Source organism: Manacus candei, unplaced genomic scaffold (genome assembly GCF_025592945.1).
Source record: "Manacus candei isolate 608988 ecotype Guabito, Panama unplaced genomic scaffold, ASM2559294v1 h1tg000052l, whole genome shotgun sequence".
NCBI classification, from domain to species: domain Eukaryota; kingdom Metazoa; phylum Chordata; class Aves; order Passeriformes; family Pipridae; genus Manacus; species Manacus candei.
This window is the reverse complement of record NW_026138100.1, coordinates 4,479,806-4,502,356: the sequence shown is the minus strand read 5'-3', so window position 1 is coordinate 4,502,356 and position 22,551 is coordinate 4,479,806. Positions and strand designations below refer to the sequence as shown.

At 37.2% G+C, this 22,551-nt stretch overlaps 1 protein-coding gene across 17 annotated transcripts in view; it reads right to left on the bottom strand.

Annotated features, from left to right (window-relative positions):
* The window catches only part of SYNE1 (spectrin repeat containing nuclear envelope protein 1), a 300,346-nt gene that overhangs the window by 35,897 nt on the left and 241,898 nt on the right, over positions 1–22,551 (bottom strand). For 16 of the 17 annotated variants that reach the window (XM_051801628.1, XM_051801638.1, XM_051801639.1 and 13 more), the window contains 14 exons: positions 22,157–22,327; positions 20,157–20,290; positions 18,567–18,771; positions 17,246–17,428; positions 16,132–16,278; positions 14,927–15,081; positions 14,408–14,555; positions 10,589–10,683; positions 9,379–9,613; positions 8,458–8,652; positions 6,515–6,640; positions 5,632–5,787; positions 3,510–3,668; positions 2,849–3,015 (listed from right to left, as the gene is read on the bottom strand). In XM_051801628.1, the coding sequence (XP_051657588.1) occupies positions 2,849–3,015; positions 3,510–3,668; positions 5,632–5,787; positions 6,515–6,640; positions 8,458–8,652; positions 9,379–9,613; positions 10,589–10,683; positions 14,408–14,555; positions 14,927–15,081; positions 16,132–16,278; positions 17,246–17,428; positions 18,567–18,771; positions 20,157–20,290; positions 22,157–22,327 (2,276 nt within the window). Of the gene's footprint in view, positions 1–153; positions 460–2,848; positions 3,016–3,509; positions 3,669–5,631; positions 5,788–6,514; positions 6,641–8,457; positions 8,653–9,378; positions 9,614–10,588; positions 10,684–14,407; positions 14,556–14,926; positions 15,082–16,131; positions 16,279–17,245; positions 17,429–18,566; positions 18,772–20,156; positions 20,291–22,156; positions 22,328–22,551 lie in introns of those variants that run through there. The other variant, XM_051801641.1, reaches the window with a different exon arrangement.

The window sequence follows — 22,551 nt, the reverse complement described above, 5'->3', positions numbered from 1 at the left end:
ATCGCTGTCAACTGTTTTTAAACTGAGCAGAAAACCAGTAATTTATAGCTATAGTAGTTATTTCTATGCATCAATTTTTCAATTAGTTTCCCAGCAAACCAAGACTTCAGAAAGAATCGTATTAATCAAAAGCAAACAAAAATAGCTCCCTGCCTTGTGATATCACAGTTACAGTCTGGGAGATCTGAATCCACACTGCTGTCCTCCGCCATCCTCAGAGCACACAAGTCCTCTGCCACAACCATGAAATTTTCCAGCATTAAAAAAGAAGAACTTCCAAAGTCTGCAAACACTGTTCTTTGGGTGGGGGGAGGAAAGGGGACACACTGCTCTTTGTTGGTGAGTTCTGTACAGAAAATGTTTCACGGCAAACAAATATTAGCAGCCGTTGCTTGATAACATGAGACTGGATGGTGACAACTGGTCATGTTTCTAAATAAAACTTGCATTCATCAACATGTGCCAGACTTGATCTCCAGGAATGCGGACCGTGAGTGGTAGGGGAAACGATGAAAACACATCCTTCTTTGCAAAGCCTGAGCAGTTGCAGCAATAGCATTGCTTTCTGGCTGTAAACAACTGTGACCTTTTTTTCACCTGGCTAATATATCAGAAAAATTCATCTGAAAGGATGAAAATGCTCTAGAAGGGGCGAAACAGAAGTCTCTGATGCAGAAACACAACTACCCTTCTGCAGCTGTCACTTCTGTAGTTACAGACCTGCTCAGAATGGAGAGGCAATTTAAAAAAAGCAAATAAGGAAACAGAATGTAACAAAGAAAAGACAGATGCTTTTGTAGGTAATTGGAGGAGTTTCACCACACAGCACAAGGTCAACAGGTAAAGATTCAGACTAGATATGTATTACCACAGTAAAAAATTATTAAACATTTTCACAGAGCACTTTCTATTAGTTCACAGCTGTAGGAAACAAAACACTAAAAAAAATTATCTAAGCAAGGGTTTACTGTAGCACTGCAGAAAAGTCTGCAGGCTCTAATAATTTACTAATGCTGTCAGGCATCCAGAACGTGAAAAGATATATTTTATTGTCAACACCAGGACAACTAGTCTGCATCTACTAGCAGAATGCAGCCAAAATCATGCTATAGAATACATTCCAAACTCCAAGAACATAGTCTAAAGAGTCTCTGGAGCCTTCTAAAAACTATCTTGGGGGATGTACAAGTATGTACAAGTACTTTGTACATACATTAGTTAGCAGCTTAGGCTTTTAATGGCTTCTGGCCTAAGCTACAGTTGAACTGAAATTTTCACAACCTAGCACCGAACCTCTCCATCAGTTATTTCCCAGCTTCAGGAAACCTTGCAGAGTTTTTTTCACTTCTGTGAGCATTGGAATGGAAAGAGTTATGCGTTTAATTGCCCACAACAGTGTTGAGCATGTGAGTTGAGAAGGGTAAGTTGAAATTATCTGGAATTAAAAGTAAATAAATATTCTACATATACTAGTTTAGAACTAGGACTTGACACTTCATGATAACAGAATGAGAAAGTTAAGTGTATAATTATTGCAGTTTGTATCTCCCCACTCAAGAATGATGCAGAATCCTGAACCCTCACCTGTTCCCCTACAGAGGGCACTAATCTCTAACATGGAATAGACAACACAGATATTTTAAAGATGTGTTTTGCAGTTTCTGAATGCAAGCACTTTTCACTAGAAACTTCCTGAAGGTTATTATTTGAACACTTCTCTGAGTAGGCATTTCAAAAGAGAAACATAAAATATATATTAAATATACTTTAAGTTCAACAACTGGTGTTGCATCACATCCTCTGAAATCAGCAGGCTCCTTGACCGTAATGCAACACTTCCTGACTGAATTGTTCTGTAAGAAATAAACAGCGTTCATTATTTTAAAATGAACTACTATTAAAGGAGCTGGAGCCACCAGAATGCTTCTGCTTACATAAAATTTACTGCTCCCATGCTTACAGATTTCAGAGCAGGAATGCAGTAAAACCATACGAAAAAAGAACAGACAAAAAAAGACGATGAAACTAAACAAACTCTTTTGCTGCTAACAGGGTTAAAGTATTACTAATGCATATGTCCTTACATCACAGAATTGTGAACTATAAAGCATATGAAGTATATATACAATTTATGAAATGCAAAACTGGGACAAAATTGTTGGTAATGGAAGAGAGGCTGTAGCACAGCTCAACAGAAAGTGTTGAAACAAATAAACCAGTTTCTTCAAACATCAAACAACAATCCGGTCTTTTTTTAAGTTGTGAAAATTGCTACAATACTTTTGACCTTGAATAAAAAGAATTTTTAAGCCCAGTGTGCATACCTCTACCTGCAGTTACTCTTCTCCACCAGTGAAAAAATAATCAGGCAGAAAACTTAAGTTTGGAACTACTCTTCTTGAAATCCAAAACTACAAATGCAATGTTTTGATTCCTCTGCCAAGAATTTTTAGAAAAAAACTGTATTTGCATGCAGTTTTAAGCACCATCTAAAGTAAGATGGTACTAGTGCAAGGTTCACTAAATCTGACTGCAACTGATCCTATATCATATAGAAATATAGAATCATTAAGGTTGGAAAAGACCTTTAAGATCATCAAGTCCAACTGTCAACCTACCATCATCACCATATCATTCTAGCACATAAAGTTTTTAATTGACTCTTCTTGAAGAAACTATGTCGCGTACTAAAAAGTAAAACAGGAAGGTGAATTTCACAGAAATGTGTTGATGGTTAAGAATGAATTAATTTCACAGTTAATGACAAAAAATAAAAGATTTTAAGTGCATTACATCCAGCATATTAATCTGTCCCACTTAACACTTAGAAACAAAAGAACGGTTTTACCTGGCTGCAATAAGATCTAGAAGATGCTGCCACCTGTCATTGATCTTGCCAAGTTTGTATTCAATCTCTGATGCCTTACTCTCATGGCTGGCTTTAGCAAGTCTCTCTCCCATTTGCTGAAGCTGGATTTTGTTCTTCTGGGTTATAGCAATTTCCTCTTGATAATCCTGGACAGTAAAGAGCAATCAGAAACAGAGTACTTATTCTGAATATACTCTGCTCTACACTACTAAAGGAACGATTCAAAAATACAAGTGAATGTTGTTTCTTTGTTGATTTGTACAGTGGAGAGACAACCTCTTATATATTAGATGTATAAACACAAATAACTCCCAGAAGAATGAAAAAACCACCCAATTGAAAACAAAACACGATGTCTTCTATAAATATATCTGCTATAGTTAAACTCTTTACAGGCAATTCTGATTGAACACTTAGTAAAGCATTCAGATGCCTCTGACTCTGCATTCACTTAATTTTCTGGTATTCTAGGAGGTCCTATCTCAAGAAAGACAGGAAAAATGCTGCAGAGCGAGAGAAGAACGCAAACACTGGAATACATCAGGGTAAGGTAAAACCTCTATTTCAGCTAATTCAGTATCCTCCTTGCAACACAAAACAAGTAAGCAGTTAAAGAACGGTATGCAAGGGTATACCATACCTTTTTAAGTTTCTCAATCATTTCTTCTATGAGGATGTCGCCATTTTGAGACACCTTACTTTCCATTTGTGTCAGCCACTCACAGAGCTCCTTGTTTTTCTCACTGAAGACAGTCCACTCATTCAGTCTCTCACTAACTTGTTGTCGACGTAAGGAGACCTTAAACCATTTGAAAGAGTAAATAAGACCAAAAAAGTAAATGCATTTAAGACATGCTTAAAACACTTTGTACCTCAATGTGAACTCCTCTAGCCCTGCAAAAGTGTTCCAGCAACTTACTTGCCATTAAAACAAACTGGAGTTGTACTGCAAAAACTTTGTCTGACTGTCTGTAAGTTTAGGGGTAAGCGTTGATCTCAGATTTCCTGTTAGTTACATCCTGTGCACAGAGAGAGGCACCCAAGTGTTATGCTCAGTAGTCTGTAAATATCTTGTTTTCTAATGTCCCAAACCCAAAGGTTTCATTAGAAGATAAAAATTAAATTTTCTTACAATTTTTGCTCACTTATTAAACTTTATAAAGTATGCTAAGTTTCTTTTTAGTCTAAGAGATTACACAAAAATGAAATGATAAATGCTTCACCAAAGTAAAGCAAAAAAAAAAAAAAGATATACATATAGCATAGGCCAAACTCCAGAAGTCTGTAATTTGTGCATGACCACGAGTACAAAGCTAAATCAAAGGTATACTTTATTTTGCATAAGCAGCTTTCTACTTGAGTCCCAATACACTCATTTCACAGATGACTATTTCTCATGGATAGGCATGACACCTCGAGAGATTCCAAAGGACTGAAGTGTGCCTGACAGGAAAGAACAGGCATAAAATATCGAACAGGCTAATGCTCTAGTTGGTACAGAAGGAAAGACAACATTGCTGTGTTTAAGAAATTGCTATAATTGTGGTACCATCTCAGACTACAAATAATAAAAGACAAACATGGACACTGAAATCAAAAGAGCAGCAGAGGGTGTGCAGCAGTCATCTCTCCAGTTTAAGACATCGGTAAAACTACTTACTTCCTTTCCTCCCCATTGTAATCTAGGTTGTTTCTGACTTTATATCGGAATTTCACCTGAAAAGATGAAGACTTTTCAGATGAAGCACCTGCTCTTTCATAAACAAAAGTGATGTGTTCTTTAACTACTGTGTTAGGTTTAACAGGGGCAAATACACGATCTTGCATTTCCTTTTTGTGGTTCTGAGCTTGATGACAGCTTTCCAGAAATAAGCAGCAGTTGAACGAAGTGAAACACTCAGTATGCACAAAAGTAAGATTAAAATTCTTTACTTGGTTCCTTCTTTTACTATTAACATACATGCAGTGACAGCATAACTTAGATGTATCTACACTGGCTCATTCAAATGCTGCTAACACATAACATGTTCTGTGCTGTTAACTGTGAAGAATTTTTCCTACTTTGGAGGTGCTTTTGAAGCCTTCACAGGTATTTTACATGAAGTAGCTATTTCAAAGTTAGCCTCACCATATCTGAACTGCAACCTCTACTGAAAACCACAGAAATAACATTAGGATAATCTGAAAAGCTGTGTGAGAAAGGCTCCACTACCTGGAGTGCAAAACAGAGGCCAGAAGCATACTAATAGCATGATGCACCTGAACAAATAAAACAATACTTCTCAGCTCATTTTGCAGGCAAGCAAGTCACCCTAGGACTAACAGAAATGCAGACACCAATGCCTGATGAAGCAGAAGCTATCAGCAGAACTGAAGGTACAACAGAGCAATGTTGAATAGGGAAGAGACATGCTTTCTGAGCACAGGTCTTCCATGAAAGCAAAGTATAACTGTTTTATTTCTGTGTTTTTCCCAGACAGCCATGCCAAGTCCCATAGCTCACAGTGTGACCTTTTTGTTGATTTTTCAAGGTTGCTTAAATATGACTTCACTGCCATTATAAAGCTCAAGAGATCCAGAAACACTAGCAGTAACTAAAGGAACATTTCAATGAATGTTTCCTCTGATTCAGAAAGAATTCATCTTTGAATTTAAGTGTGCCTACATGCATCTTTTCTAAAAGCTGCTACTTGCATTCAATTTTTCTTCCAACACTTCTGTAGCCTGCATACTACTCATATCAGTGCTCATACTGTACTTGCCTGGTGGCACAGCTCCTCCCACTGTCTGTGCAGGAGCTCTATACGCTCACTGAGGATTGAGATATCATCTGCACTGATATATACAGACAGAGTCTCCTTCAGCAGAGAGAGGTGTGCAAGGTCATCTGTCCAGCCTTCAACAGCATTCTCTAACTCCTTAAAAGAAGAACATGAGGAAAAAGGACCAGTAACAAATAAAAATTTGAATGTGTTAATGAAACATGAACATAAGCAGTCTTATATCACTAATTTAAGTCCTATCTGAGCAGACCTACCATTTCAAGCAGATTGTTTAAGCCTCATTTCAAAGAAAAAGGAAATATAAATCCCAAAGGTACCAATATTTTCAGAGTTATGAGGGAATTAACTCCGCAATACTGAATGATACATCAGCCTTGTAACAAATACCCACAAACTAAGAAACTCCTCAACTCTCTAAGGTTCAAAGGTATTTGGGAATTCCTAGTATTGGTTTGGACTTCTATGTATAGAAAACATTTTCAAGTTGTGATTCATTCCTAAAATGCAAATAATATAGCCTAAAAGCGTTGTTTAAAATACTCCACAGTAACCTCACCTCAAATAAAAAGCACTAAGGCAAGAGTTTTGATACCATGAGTTTAAATTTTGAGTTAGAATTTCTATAATAAAAACATACTGGTATACAGTCCTTCTGCAGTACTTTTCAGATCCTGTTCCGGTATTACTTTGATCAGATCTATATCTACCCTGTGGGGTTTGCATTATGGTGAGATCACTGTGGTATTATGCTGTCCATATATTACATGGATAGTTTCTTGCCACGGGACTGGTTTGCACAATTAACAATGGAAGAGGTTACTGCACAAAGGCAGAGACTACAATCAACAGAGAAGTGCTTTACCTTGCAACGAATCTGCTCTGCATGCAATTCATCATGGTGATCTGGCAATGGCTGAGAAAGTTTTTTTTTGAATGATCTTAGCTTCTCCAGGGAGTCCCCTATGTCCTTTTCACATTTTTCCCAGTCCTGAAAGCAAAAAATTTATGAGACTTCAATTCTGGTCTGGGTTATATTTATGTCAGTGGATTTGCCTAATAAAAACATGTCTTGAAATCTCACTTTAAATAATACTGAAGTCTCAGAGTTTGAGTCATGTGCAGAACTATGTCACATTTTTTTTTGTATGGGTCTCTGCTAGTACAAATACACAAGTCTCCTGTTATTGAAATGCTGTCTAGATCAAGCTCCATCCTTTCAGGGAAGCCTCTCCCTGCTAAAATTATTTTCCACTTCCTTTCTTGAATGCCTGTATTAAACACACCACTGTTCTTTGAAAAGAACTTCATGCAGGTGCATTAATATTTGGGGAGAAAAAAGTGGTTGGGGAAACTGCAAATTCAGGGCAAATTGAAGCACCTGTAGTATCTTTGCTAAATCAGGATTCTAGCAGCTACACCCAGGTTTAGTGTTTGTATACTTTCCAAAGTTTTTAATATGTCCAATGCAATAAAACTATACTAACCATAATGTGGCAGTATGGTTTTGCCTGCCTCACCTGCTTGTTAAAGTTTTACATTGAGACAGAAGGATCCCTAATAAGCCAGTCACAACTCACAAAGAATACCAGAACATACAGAACTTGCATTAAATATTGTATCATATTGAAAAAAAACCTTAGTCTTCTGTTTCAAGATATTCTTCTTCCATCACTGCTTGTGTAATTCTCTCATTCCTTTTTTTTCCAATCTATGTCAGTATTTCATGATCATTTTCAGGGTGACGAATTACAAACAAAAGGTCTTGCAAAAAACCCCTCTCTTCACTGTCTTCTTTTTTCTCTCTGGATTAAATAATATGATCTAATTGACAATAGCCTGTCATACTCTTAACACTCCTGCCCTGCTCCAGCATGGGGTCCCTCCCACAGGAGGCGGTTCTCCATGAACTTTTCTGTGAGTTCTTCACAAACTGTTCCAGCGTGGGTCCCTTCCATGGGGTGCAGTCCTTCAGGAAAAGACTGTGCCAGTGTGGGTCCTGTATGAGGTCAAAAGTCCTGCCAGCATAATTGCTCCAGTATGGGCTTCACATTGGGTCACAGTCTCCTTTGGGCATCCACCTGATCTGATGTGGGTCCTCTATGGGCTGCAGCTGGACCTCTGCTCCACTGCGGACCTCCATGTCTCCATCACGGCTGCAGGGTAATCTCTGCTCTGGTGCCTGCAGCATCTCCTCCCCCTCCTTCTTCAGTCACCGTGGTGTCTGCAAAGTTGCTTCTGTCACATTGTCTCACTCCTCTCTCCAGCTGCAATTACTTCTGCACAGTACCTTTTTTTTTCACCTTCCTAAATATGTTATCCCAGAGGTGCTACACCATCACCCTTGGGCTCAGCCTTCACCAGTGGTGGGTCCATGATAGAGCTGGCTGGCATTGGCTCCATCAGACACAGGGGAAGCTTCTGGCAGCTTCTCACAGAAGTCATTCCTGTAGTTTCCTGCTACAAAAACTTTGCCACTCAAAACCAATAAAAATATGTATAAAAATTAAACAGCACTGTGCAAAAGAAAATAAATTTTCGGCCTATGTTGAAAATAGGGCTGGTAGTAATATACTGTATTGGCAGTGTTCTGGAAATATCAATTAAAATATGTCAATTAACATAAGCCTACTTATATGAAGTATTACCACTCCTAGTTTCAGAGGTGGTGAAGGGAAATTGTTAGCTCGTAGGATATATGCAGTTCCTGTATTTGTGCTTGTCCATTGAGAATGCTTTTCTTTACCAGGGTTCACAGTGAGAAAACATAAACTTGCTGAAGAAGTACAGAAGAAATTGCACACTTACTTTCAGTAGTAAAGCAAGCTGTTTCTTTTGCTGCTCCAGTTGGGAGCTAGCTATCTTCCAGCGCTCCTGAATTTCAGTAAGCTCTGTCTGCAGGACTGCCTCAGCTCCACTGTCAGCAGAGAGCAGCAGTTGCTTCCCAGCTTCCACAGTGAGGATGTAACTCCCTTGCTGCCTTAGGAGAACTTTTTCTTTAAGCTAAAAATATTAATAGTTTTCTGTCAGCTTTGTCTTTTTAATTACAATTAGCAATTCAGTTATTCATTCTCAAGCCCATACTCCATTGGTTGCACACCTTGTCTTAAGCATGAGCTATGGCCCAAATGTTTTACCCTAACATTTTCACAATCATTTACTACAGCAGACCATTAGAAAACTTCTCCAAGGACATAAAGACACGAAAGGCTTCTTTCTCCTCACTAATATCAGTATATTGATTGCTCTTAAAGAGACTGAATTCCTCTAGAGTCTATTATGCTTATAAGCTTTATTATTATACCCATCTTCCAGCTAAAAACTTGAAGACACTGAACCGATAAATAGATAGTGTTAACCTGGTATGAAGATGGACACTCAAAGAATCCTTTTCTGTTAGCTAGAATACATTCCTCAAACAGGACATTATTTTTTTTTCAAGATAGTTTCAGTGTGACACCGGTTATAAAGCAAAACCAGAAGCAAACAAGGCTTGAGAGTAAGGACCCAGAAAGTTCTCAATTATATATTTTTTGTGAACTCCAATTTTGCTTCCATCACACTACCACTTCTGATATTACGCTAGTTCCAAAGAAGAACTAACATCCAACGTTGCTTTCTGCAAAGCAGATAGGCTGAATCTAAGACATTTTAAAGAATGTTTGAAATGATCAAGACTGTAAAAAAGGCAGAGATTTTATCCGTTTTCTTCAAACACAGTGGACACACCTGCACTTCATCCAGTAGTGCTCTTGCTTGCTGCAATGGGATAGGAACATTGCCCAACCCAGTCACCGGCTGACGGGACATCTCCATCAGCCACTTGCGCAGCTTCTCTGCCATCTCCCTGTAGCGCTGCCACTGATGAATCTGGCTGTCAATGATCCCCCTCCTCTGCTGTGCCCGGCGAATTACTCCTTGCCATTGATTACTTAGAAGAGTCAGCTTCATATTAAATTCATCCCTATTATAAATACATAAATTACAAATAAGAATACATAGTAACCTTCATAATTGGATGTATTTGTTTAATGAAATTAACTGATGGGAAAGGGAAGATGTCTGGCTGTCAATAATGAAACACTAAGAGAAAAGCTCTGAAGCTTCATAATAGCTGACAGAGGATAAGAACTTCACACTTTATGTACTGGGAGAATTAAAGGGATGCAATTATTGAGACTTTAAAAACTCCAAACCTTTAACACATAAAACTCTTCTACTTCTCCCCAGAAATACACAAAAAACCCCTCACAGGTTTTGCCAGTTTGGATGAATCAAATTTATCGTAAATCATGGAGATTTCACATTTCACCCCCAGATTTGCTATTGAGTTCAAAGGAGGCATAAGATACACAAAGCATTAACAAAATTCTCACACTCCAACAAACAGTTCACCTTGTATTAGGATCTTAGCAAAGTCAATGCATATGCACAAGTGTGAACCCACTGGTGTTGCACTGATTATCATTCATTTGATCACAAGCATTTAAAATAAAATATCAGGCAGTAATGAATTCATAATCCATTACATTAAGGCTGCAGGTGTTCTTAAATGGCAGTAGGGAATTCTCCTGGTGGAGGCAAATCCCCATCTGGCATAAATCAAGTTTAACCCACTAAATCTATCACTGCAGGCTCCTTTCGTGAAAGTGACATTTTGAAAGTACATCAAAGTAGACATATATGTAACATGTTTGATAATTCCAGACAAATCTCAGGGTTGTTGTATTCTCAAATACATTCACATACCCTATAGCATCCGAAAGATTACTGTCTTAAGATCTGACTAATTAATAGCTTAACCCAGTAATAGTAACTTCTATTTCAGAAGAGCATGATCTGAACACTGACATCTGCTACCTTCTCTGATTGGAAGTCTCTCTCTAGTCTAAGTGTTACTTCACATAACTAGCAGCAGCAACAACACAGGAATGTCTACCTGTCATCCACCTGTCCTTGTTCTAGGAGGAGCTGCCCATCAGAGATAATTGAATGCAAAATCTGCTGGCGGCTGAACATCTCTGCCTGGAATAGCTGTTGTACAGGAGACAAGGATGTTAAAACAAGATCTTACATTTTTAATTCTGTCTGTATGCACTGGTAAAAATGAATTTTCATGTATTTAATGTAATTTCAGATTAATTCAATGGTAGTTTTGTCATGAACTTAAATAAAAACAAATTTAAAAATCTAATTTTTAGAGTTACTTGCTGCTTATGGTAATTACTAGTTCCTTGAGACCACCATTATAAAGCTAAATGATATCAACACGAGCTTGGTTTTATGTTTCTGAGTAGAATTTAGTGATTGACATTATTATTTACAAAAAAATCCATATAGGGTATTTTGTGCATGGACAGAAAGGGTATATTTATTTTTTCACATGTTTAAGAATATTATAACCCTTTGCCTTGCTAGATTGAATTTATGCCCAGACCATGTGTGATAATGTTATACAAACTTTAAATACATGTTTACATTGCCAACAGAACCTTAAAAGAAATGGTCAGCCATGTACAGGAGCTAGAAATTTTCCACTTCCAATTTTCCCCATCAGGCATACTAAACTTCCACAATATTTTTAAAACTCCCTTATTACTTACATATTACTTAAGACAAAAAAATAACTAAGTACTACTGAAGCAAAGATGACTTAAGTTGATAGGCTACTTATATTTATTTTTAAAAACATCTTTCCTTTTAGTAACAGACCATGTTGCTAGATAAAGTTCTTTGGGAATATTCTTATGTTCATGCAGGTACACACAGGCATCAGCTATGGACTGGACCCACTCCATGTTCAAAAGGTTTATGAGAGATTCAAAGAAAAATTATACTGGTATGAAGTTTGAGATATCTTTTCCTTTAGTTAGCAATGGCATTTGCAGTTGATAGAAGTTCACCCTTGCCTGAACTAAGAGCCACTATTCTTCAATTCTAGACTACACTTCTGTTATATGGCTTCCCATCAGCCAGCTCAGATTGTGATTGTACCAATCCCTGCATCTGCCACTGCTGGTAAAATACCCACTGGCACCTGTACAATTAAATCCCTTAAGCACATAGTATGAAGTTTAGGACTTCTAGACGATGCAGCAATTTTTCAAAATGAAATTTTGCCTCTCTGAATCACTAAATTAATTCTGAAAATGTTAGGTCATAAATTTTCCCATAGAAAGAAATAGTGTTGTCTGATTTCCTTGCAGAAATATTTGATATTGTCCTTTGAATACCTTGGTACTTATGAATGACTGAGCCTGAATTAGAGGGAAACTAAATGTTGTATTATCTCAAGAATGAAACCACAATAATTTGGGGTTGAGAATTTCAGAAAGCTGAGCAAGAGGAGAGAAATTTTACTCCCTGTCACATCTGTTTCTGTCAAGTTAGGGGAGATGAAGCAAAGGAGGCAACAGCATCTACCAGCATTGTTGACAGATCAAGACTAAACAGAACACAACTGGTTACAACTGGTTAAACACCTCCCATCACAAAAATAAAACCAATAAAAAAACCCCCACAAACAACCAAAAAAACAGCAAAACCAAATCTTCCAAAAATGAAAATTTTAATACTTTTTTAAGAGGGTGAAATAAAAGCTTATCAAGCATGAGGAACTCTGCTTAGAGTGGAGATATTCAAGTCCTACATAAAAGTAGAGACATTTCTTTCAACATCCTCTTGCTTTCCGCATGTACACTCTCTGTACATAAGATCTGTTACCTGGGACCACTTGTCACCCAAATTTATTCTCATATGCAGATTACTGAAATACAAATTCAAAGGAGAAGGAAAGGAAGGTAGGTGTTGAAATGCACAACATCAGCACACTGAAAAAAAAATTCAGTAATTGAGTTGGCAAGGAACTTCCTTCCCCTTCCCTGCCAGCACTTCATCAAATACTTGTCTTGGTGCATTCCCACTGCACAGGAGTCCCAAGCAATGTATCCCGTACTAGAGAACTGCACAGAAAGGATTAAAAGATCATCCTGACAGACTGATGCAGATGCCAGTGTTAGTGCATGATATTTGAAAAAGCTATCACCTCCACACTGCTGGTTTGTACATTTCAGTGGGAGGCTATTTTGAAATGAGGCCACTGAGGTGGCTGGGGTCTTTGTCGAGTAAACACCAGTAGTTATGAGTCAGCACTGGAAAGTTGATAATAGAGCTGGAAGAGTTTCAACATCCATTCTGGGAATTCAGGTGGAAACAATATTTTCTCATTATTTTTCAAAAAATACAAAGTGAAACAATGCAGAAATGCATCTCAAGAAGTTGAGATTTGACCCTTATAGTCATAAGGAGAGGAAAAAAATTTTTTTTGACTATGACGAAGTACACGGTGTTTTGTGTACTAAATACAATTAGATTATAAATAATGCCAAAATTCGTGGGGAAAAAAAAAGGCAGTTTACATTATTTTAAGATGAATTGCAGTATTTTGAAAATCAGATATTAATTCTCTTAATTCTGAGAGATGATTTTATAGTTGTAATAAAAAGGGCTTCAACAGAGTGACTCAGTAACACTCATCTGAGCTAACTGCTCAGATCAAGATTTTAGGAGAGAATTAAGATGAGATCTCAAGACAGTTGAACACAGGAAGATTGCCTTTCCTCCTTTCAAAAAACCATAGCTATGATTAGATACAACAACAGTAGGAAGTTATCCACTTAGTAATGATTTCTAGACATTCAAATCTCAAAGATCTGAGATGTTTCAACTTAGAAAGACACTATCCACTTAATACTAGAAGCAATAAAGAAATGAAATAGATGACAATTGTAAAAACAAAGGCAGTTAAATGCTAATGCAACTGTATGCTAAAGCAAGAAAAAATGTTTTGAATTACTTTCTGCTATTGGACACTCATTCAAACACTATGCTGTGAGATAAAAGGGGGGGAAGACCGTAACTCTTCCTGTAATCTGGCCTGAGTCTGGGGGGAGGTCAGCTGAAAAAGTTGAGGGAACTGAAACTGCTGTGGCCACATGGGAGTTCTGGTATGAAAATTGATTTCTTTTACTTGATCTTTACAAGGATTCCTGGCAGTAACAATATGGGTAGAGAAAAAATGTGCATCTCTTGACTTCAATTAAGATCATCCTCTAGTAAAAGGCATCCTCTAGTAAAAATTCTGAACCAATCTTTCCCTGCAGCAAAAGCTGTGCTAGTTCTTGATTTGTTACAAATAGACAAATGCAGCATGCCAAACCAAATCAGTTTGTTCTCCAAGGAAATGTTACCAAATGGAGGCCCATGGTTACTTACATAACTCAGTATTTGATAAAAAAGTTTTTCTTTAACATGCTCTTCAAATGCTATATGCATTGACAATTAGTAACAAATAAATAAAATCAGAATAAACTGTAATAGAGATTTTCTCCAGTTTATGTCTGAAGACAAAGAACCAAATGGCATGAGAATTGTTATGTTTTTACAGGAGGATCAGCAAAAACTTTGATTTCCTTGGTACAAACCAATCTGAAGTAGACTAAATGTAGGGGACAAGCACTCATAGGCATAGTGATATGTTATACACAAATGCAGACAGATACTCAAGTCCTCCCCAAAACTGGGTATTGTTGACATATGTTCATGCTTCTGTTTTTAAGTTAAGGTATCATCAGATGGTGCAGGCAAATGTAATTCAATTCAAGGCATGCTATTATATTACTCAAAAAAGGAATGTGCATTCCATTTATGTATAAAAAGTATGTATTGTAGTTATGTATAAATACACATGATGACTTGCCTCGTGTGCCCTCTGTTGCTCTAAAAGGCTTTGGTAGTTTCCTGAAATCTCTGCTGCCAACTTCTGTTCAGTCTGAACCAACAAATCCATCCAAGTCTCACATTTCTCCAAGAAGGTCTGCTGCTGCAGCAAGAAAGACTGCAGCTTACTAAAAGAAAGAAAGATGGATTCAGGTAAGGTCTCCTCCTCTCAGTGTTAACAACACACAAGTGTTAAAGGTCTTGCAATAACTTTTCCAGCAAAATTCCAAGTCAGGTGGTAACACTTTTCCCACTTAGCTGCCTCATTCAATTTATTCAGTCAACAGTTTCAAAAATAGCAGTCTTCCTCATTTCAAAGCCTGTTAATTTGTGGCAAAACCAACATCTCTGTTCAATGGCTTTGCTCCTTATAAGTACATCAAAGAAAAGGAAATTTGCTTAATGAAATACCCGAAACATTTTCTATATTTTGCAAAAGGTATACTTTGTAACTCTTGTAACCTAAGAAAACTATAGAACAAACTGTATCTATCCCAACCTGAATCTCTCCGTAGTCTGAGATGAGATCAGAGACCAATGTCTGTTCAGATTCTGCATCCTTTTGATTTCTTTATCATTCAGAGGAAGCCTGTAACCCAGCTCATTAAGACGGTCCAAATCTGGGGCCATGCTGCTGAACTTCAACATCTGACTCTGCAACAAAAAGAGTGATAGCTGGGAAGTTCAGGAATTACACTATTACAGACTTCAAAATTATGAACTAGCACTCAGTTAAATTTAGAACTGCCTCGGTTGCCACCCAGTGGTAAGCAATCCCTATGCCACGGAAAAATTGCATTTCCAGTTTTCAGCTTCTGGTCCCAGACTAAGAGAAGACTTATGTTCATATTTAAATGTTTGCAGAGAAGTATACTCAAACTGCATTGAAGTGTTTTCCTGAATTGAGGATTTATGGCTCAGAGCTGCAAAAGTAGGCTAGTGTTTGAAGCCATATGTTTACACTGTCAAAATATGTGAGCCTTTTTCCTTCTTTCTTAGCCTGAATGCTAGGCAGGAAAATTTCCATTAAAATTAGTAAATTTTTTATTTTTAGTTTTTGTTTTGCAGAATAGAAAAATCCAATTAAAAAAATGCCCTGCTTTTCAGCATGTCCAAAGTGGAATTCTGTCTAGTTAATCCTGACAGAAAAATAACGGAAGATTAAACCAACAAAAGCAGCATAGATGGCAGAGTTCAGCAAATTCCTGATATGGCCTCTGAAAGAAAGAGATGGAAAAAAGAAGCCCCACAAAAGATAGAGTGAAAGACTTCAAATTGAGATCACATGGTACACAGTAGGAATGTTTCTTCAGTATATCAAGTTATGCAAAACATATAAATTACTTCATCCCTAAATGAAATATCATTGAGACGGGAATTGCATAAATTCAAAAAAAGTTGAGAGAAAACACGATGAAGGAAGTCCCCAAGAACTGCTGACATTTCCATTCCCATTTTGATCTGATATTAATTTTATTCTGAACAGTTTGACTATTCTTTTCATCTTTACTTGGGGCAAAGTACCATGGACAATCACTCCTTGACTGCCATCGAACTTCTAAGTTCTCAGTCTTATGTTTTGCATGAGCGATAGTCCTTTACTATACATGGAATACATGTATGATACCTGTGCATACCCTGTACTACAAGTAACCAGGCCAACAGAAAAAAACCAAACCAACACTTCCCACATTTATTTGTCACCTTGAGTTGCTCCATTCTACTCTTTATTGCTGAGAGATCAGATGAGTGACTGGGATCCTGTTCTTTCAATATTTCTTCTGCTTCTGTTATCCAGGTCTCAAGGACTTCCAGGTTCTTGGCAAAGGCTTGATAGTCCAGGACTCCAGCCTTAAATAGAAAAGGACCCACAGTTTAAGAACTTCGGCTCCACAGCATCCCTACTGACATCACACTCCTAGTTATTCTCATTCAGACTTGCAAACAGCTGAATAGGCTAGGAGCAATTGCAACTGCTGCTTTGCTTGCTGACTGTGGAATTATTGGGCATTTTTTTTAGGTTAAAATAGTGCATTTTTGATCATAGCAAAAAGGCAATATTTCAACAAAGTACATAAATACCTCCTTACCTTGAAATAGATAACCTGCTCTAGCTTTCTTTTATGAAACTAAATCCAATGCTTAATTTATTGTCAGCAGAGAAAACTAGTCACTCTTATTGCATTTTTAAATTAAAACCTTCCCTCATGTTTTGTCTCATCACAGTACAGAGATGTTATAAGCATATTTCAAACAATGTTGGACTTCTTGGGTAAATCCTCTTGTCTTTCAAACAGAAGTCACTACCTCTGCTGCTTTTTCAACCATATAGATTGCTATGGAACACATTCTTCCACTCCTTTTTTGCTCTTTAGGCCCTGGTGACACGAGCTACTGAATGAGCTTTGACACAAATGGTAGATGTCAGTCTGGCCACAAAAATCAATTCTACACAAATATTCTCTCATTTGTTTTACTGATGAAGAACTAGCTGGGAAGAGAGGTTGTCTTCAGGGGAGAAGTAGGTGTGGATCCAGCTGTTAGCACTATTGTTGTCTGCAGAAAGCATGGTGACCTTGGCATTCCAGACAGACATTTTCCTGCACGAGGTCTGCTATCCTCTTCAGAGAATTTGGAACTTCTTACAAGGTCTTTATGCTAGACTTGAGCATATTTTCTACTCTCAGCTTTGGCTTCCAAGGAAACCTAGGAAATTCTGATGAATAGGTAACACCATCCTCTTTTCCCGGGTAGTTTTAGCTAATTTATGTGTTTTCAGGTACCACAGAATCACAGATTGTAAATATTGTCTGCATACCTGAAGTACAGCCTGTTGCTTGCGGAGAGCCTGTTCTAGGGTTGACAGATTCTGCTTCAGAGAAAGATGATCAGACTGTATAGCTGCTGCTGCTGAAGCCTCCACCTGGCTTTTCAGCTCCTCCCCCAGATCCTGAAGAACAACCAGTGACTCCTGTGCTGTTTTCAAATCCATGAGCACATCCTGTGGAACACATTGAAGAAAGATATGAATAGTTAACCTGACACTCTGTTGATGTCATTAAATCATCGAAAACTTACATTTACTACCGTATTTCAATGTCATTGTGTCCAGTTACACTCTGTATGACATGCATAATAAAAAAGATATGCCAAAGTACCTGTACAGAAAGGAACATAAGGAAGACACTGCTCAGCTACTTTTGAGCTTTGTTGAAAGAAACCTTTTGAATCTACTGGCATGACAGTCCCAGTGGCAGCCCTCACTGGGAACTGATTCAGGACTAGAACTCCCTTTTTTTTCCTGTTATGATTTACCAGGAGAGCTGAAAAAATAACTTTTATAAATGGCCTAACATAATGATTAAAGAGGGACATAAAGAAATTAAGAAATTATGTGAACTGAAAAATTTGAATTGCCAGTCCATGGTGCCTGACCATAGTAGCAAATGCTCCAAAAGATCACTTTATTTTTCAAACACTAACATGTTTTCTTGTTGCAAGTGTTTGGCTTACATTGAGACAATTAGTATTTTATTTTTTTGGTTAATGACACTTAACATTAACTTAAACTCAAAAGAACCAAAATGTAAGCACAGAGAGGAGATAAACTATTTTGCTTTCTTGAGATTGTCTTGAAAATGGAAGAACCTCAAGGTTTCAGGGTCAATGGTGTCCTTCCATAAGGAAGGATAAAGACATTCCCAAATTCTTTTCATTCACAAAAAGTGAAAAGTCTTGGTTAGTGGGAATATAGTCAAAGATTTTATGTTTCTGTCTATTATAAAGAACTCTAAAGATTTAGTTGAGATATTTTATCAAGAAAGAATCCCTTCATTAAGCAGAGACGTAAAACTGACTGAAATGATATAATTTATCCATCTTCTCCAGAGAAAGGACTTCAGATAAGAGCTTCTGAAACACCACAACAACTAATGGAGGGATCAAAAGTCAGAGAAACTCATGAGATTTGGGTAGCAGATTTAAAGCTGTCTCTCTTGTGCCTGAGATGCATCGATAAAGTGAAATATGTTTGTAATGCATGTTTCCAAAACACCAAGAATAGAGTTTAGTAATAGAGAACCTCTCAAGATTTTTTTAGCCCGAAACAGAGAAAAACTGCAAAGCTTAACTGAACATACATTGCAGTTCTGAATCCAAGTGGTAACTTCATCATCAGTGATGTCTTTGCTGGTTGCAGTCTTCAGGAGTTCATTGGTCTGGTCTTCTCGCTGACGGACTGTGGAAGAGCACTGCTGGTAACAGTCCTTGTACCTCTGCCACAGCTGAAGGAGGGCTCTGCTGGCACGCAGTCGCTCTACAGTCTCCTGCAGAAGGTTGTTCCACCTGGTGAAGAGACTGGATGAATGATCGAAGCTTGGGACTCCACAACAACTATCCCTGTCCCTCTTCCTCTCTGCTGTTTCCCATGGTCTTTTGGCTTTTGAGAAATTTGGTAACAATCAAGATCCGGACATTCAGTGAAAAAAACCAACCAAGAAATATGCTGACAGTTTGTTCTGATTTATCACAGTGGGTCTGATCTATGGTATACTTGGCTCCTGTGGTACCACATCTGTGGTACATTTATTAATGCTTGAGCTCAGAGCTGCAGCACACCTTTTGAAGTGAACCTCCTCCTATTTCCATGTAGTACACTTTGGTTCACTGCACAGAGCATCTATGCCCAACCATGCACTGCCAGTACTAGATTCCTGCAAGGGCCTAAGAGGCCCAGAAGAAGTGTAAACAAGGAACCATTTATGCTGCTGCAATTTCCACCCAAACCCTGACAGAAAATTTAAAGTCATAAAGCTCCCTAGAACTTGCTTTTAAAATACTCCCAGACATATTAAAAATCTTTGTATCTTTATTATCCAATTAAACATCTAATCCCTCTTTGAATTTTTGGCTTTAATGACAACCAGAAACATATACTTTCGCAAATGTGCTGGTATTTAGCACACTGCCTCATTGTTTCCTTACTAAAGAAAATCAGAATATTTTTCAATTATCTTTATGTGATCAAAACCAAAGTTTTTAAAGTAAAAACTTCATCAGTCATCACTGAAAATGTTAATTCCTACAGTATCTTTTTTGAAATGGGGTGAATAATCCCTCTCTCCACTTCCAGATTCTAGAACAGAACAGAGATTAAAATAATTTTGGCATGATTCTGTCTTCAAAAAAACCCTGAGCCTTCCACAAAACCAATTTTTTCTTTTGGATCCTCCCTTTCTGTAGCTTCTCTGAGTGAACCCTTACACCGGTTCTTGCCTGAATTCAGAGTTGAGGAAGCTGTTTGCCAAGGTACTGGTGAGGAGCTTAGACATTCTTGCCTATCATGCCCTTCCTACAACTACAAATAGCAATCTAAAATCTGGGGAACCTGATGAATGCATTGCAAACAACATTTTCAGACACAATTTTCAAATTTTAAGTGCAGCATTATTTTCCAGTATTGTATTTATAAATCTTGTTTGGCAGTCATGCATGAAGCAAAACTACTGACAGTAATGTCCAAGTGCTTAGCTGGAGAAGATAATGTTCCATTTAATATGAAATAAGTAAATAAGAGTCCTACTCCAGTCCTGCCTGTTCCAAAAAGCCCCTCAAGCCCCCCCAAAAATAAAATAATAAAATATAACAGAAATAAAAATGATGGAAAACTGGGTCAGTGGATAAATAGATTTGCTACTGAAATTAAAGTTTAACACACAGACATTTTCTACCTCATATTCACTTCTTTCAAAGTGTTGGTAAGTGTTTCAGTCACTGGTGGTTGACATTCTTTCAACAATTCATTGGTCACAGAACCAAACTTCTGTAAGCTATTTTCTTGTTTTTCCAATTCATCTTGTAGGCTCTAAAGCAGAATAATAACAAAACAAAACAAAACCATGAGGTATTAAAATTCTGTGATGTAGAAACATTTCAAAATAGTGTGTATCAATTGCATCATACAGACTATGAATGCAAACGTTGATTTCATGTGTTTCATATAAATAAAAGGCTGTTTAATATAAAGACTGTAGTTAAATTAATTTGATTTTATATCAAATGTATCAAAAAGTTTTAACCCTGTATTTTCGCAAAATGTAAAGATCTTCTAAAAGAAATTATTCTAAACAAGTACTTTTGTATAGAATGACTAAGTCCATGAACTGATTCAGAAATAAAAACTAACAGATATAAGAAAATTAATTAAATAACATTTTCCTGTTTAGAAGAAGATGAAAAAAATAACAACATAAAAAAAGCTTTATTCTGAAAATAAGGGTCTCGCTCTTTCAGTTATCATTCTAAAGCGTGTCTGTCAGGGAAGTGTGTCTTGTCCAGTGGAGGGCAACAAGGATGACTGTGGGACTGGAGCACCTCTCTTATGAGGAAAGGCTAAAGGAGTTGGGCCTGTTAAGCCTTGAGAAGAGATGACTTAGAGGGGACCTCATCAATATGTATAAATATCTAAAGGTGGGGTGCCAAGAGGACGGAGCCAGGTTATTCTTGGTGGTGCTGAGCAATAGGACAAGGCAATGGACAGAAACCGATGCACAGGAAGTTCCACCTGAACATGAAGAAGAACTTCTTTACTATGTGGGTGACCATGCACTAGAACAGGTTGCCCACAGAGGTTGTGGAATCTCCCTCACTGGAGATATTCAAGGACACGATCCTGTGCCATGTGATCTAGATGACCCTGCCTGAGCAGGGAGGTTGGACCAGGGGACCCACTGTAGTCCCTTCCAAACTTACCTATTCTCTGACTCTGTGAAAATGCTCTTTTTTTAACATTAAATATTTTTATGCATATTATTACAGTTTGAACAGCCCAGTAAATCTCAGCCCAAGTTTAGTCAAAATCTTAGCAAAAAAAGTAATTTTCTGTACCTATTGTTTTACTGACTCCTCTCTAACATGCAAAAAATTAAAATCTAGAAGACTGGCTGTAAAGTCCATTATTGGATTCTCTTTAAATCTTCATTTGAAAAGTGTTGTTCATGCTTAGAGAATGCACAAATGTCTGGACTTCAAATCACACAAATATTTAAATTATACTGTAAATGTAAATTTGACGGTAAATACTAAATGGAAGAACAGAATACGGTAAGAATATAATTATTTCTACTTTAGGCATCTGGAAATGTTTGTACAACTTTCTTTATTTTAAAGATGACAACTTTCTCTGAAATAAAAGGTTTTTTTATGTAATAGAACAAAAATTTGAATATCTAATTAGTTTATTGCCATTAATATTAATTTATAATTTTATAATAGGAATTTCCTTGTATTTTATGCTTTTCTTACAGGGGTAAATTATTTGAACATATGAGTATCTCAACTTCTGGAACAATATTTTCCTTGATCATCAATCTACTGTAATGTTGAAGGGCAAGTTAAAAACGTGATCTCAACATGCTCCTGTAGCTCAGAAGCCTGATGAAGTAGCATCAAAAACTTTAGTCTTAATGGTCATTAGTATGATCTAAAAACTTTTAATAATTTGATAGTATGGCTCAAAATTATAAAGAACAGCATCAAAAATTTAAAAAATAAACAACCATCCCAACTTTATTTTTCTCCAAAATGATAAATGCAGTGGCTGTTTTGTAATGTGTTCTCTTAACATCATGTGATTTTAATGCACAAGTGTGTCTCTACTTCCACTTCTTATGAACCAAAATGTGTAGTTATCTGCATCCATGCCATTTCAGACAAAATTAATTCTTCTTACCTGAAGGTTATCAACCTGGACTTTCACAGCTTCCAAAGAACCAGTAAGAAGATAAAAACGGGACAAAGAATATCTGGCTTCTGTCAAGTAACTATTCAGTTCTTCATAAGCCACTTTGTAAATGCTCCACTGATCAAGAACAGATTGCAACAATATCTTCAGTTGGCTAACCTAGGAGGAGGGACGAATAAAAACAAAAGTAAATGAAAAGCATTCAAGATATTTGGGATTTATTAAAATTATTTTCTTCCTTTTGATCTCACATGCTTCTTGTTCTACATTTCTGATCTTAGACCTATTGAGAATGAAGATTTTGCACAACCATCAGTGGGGCTTACACTGGGTACAGCATAAAGTTCTGTTGATTTTATAAAGGTTGGATGGCAGGGGAATGA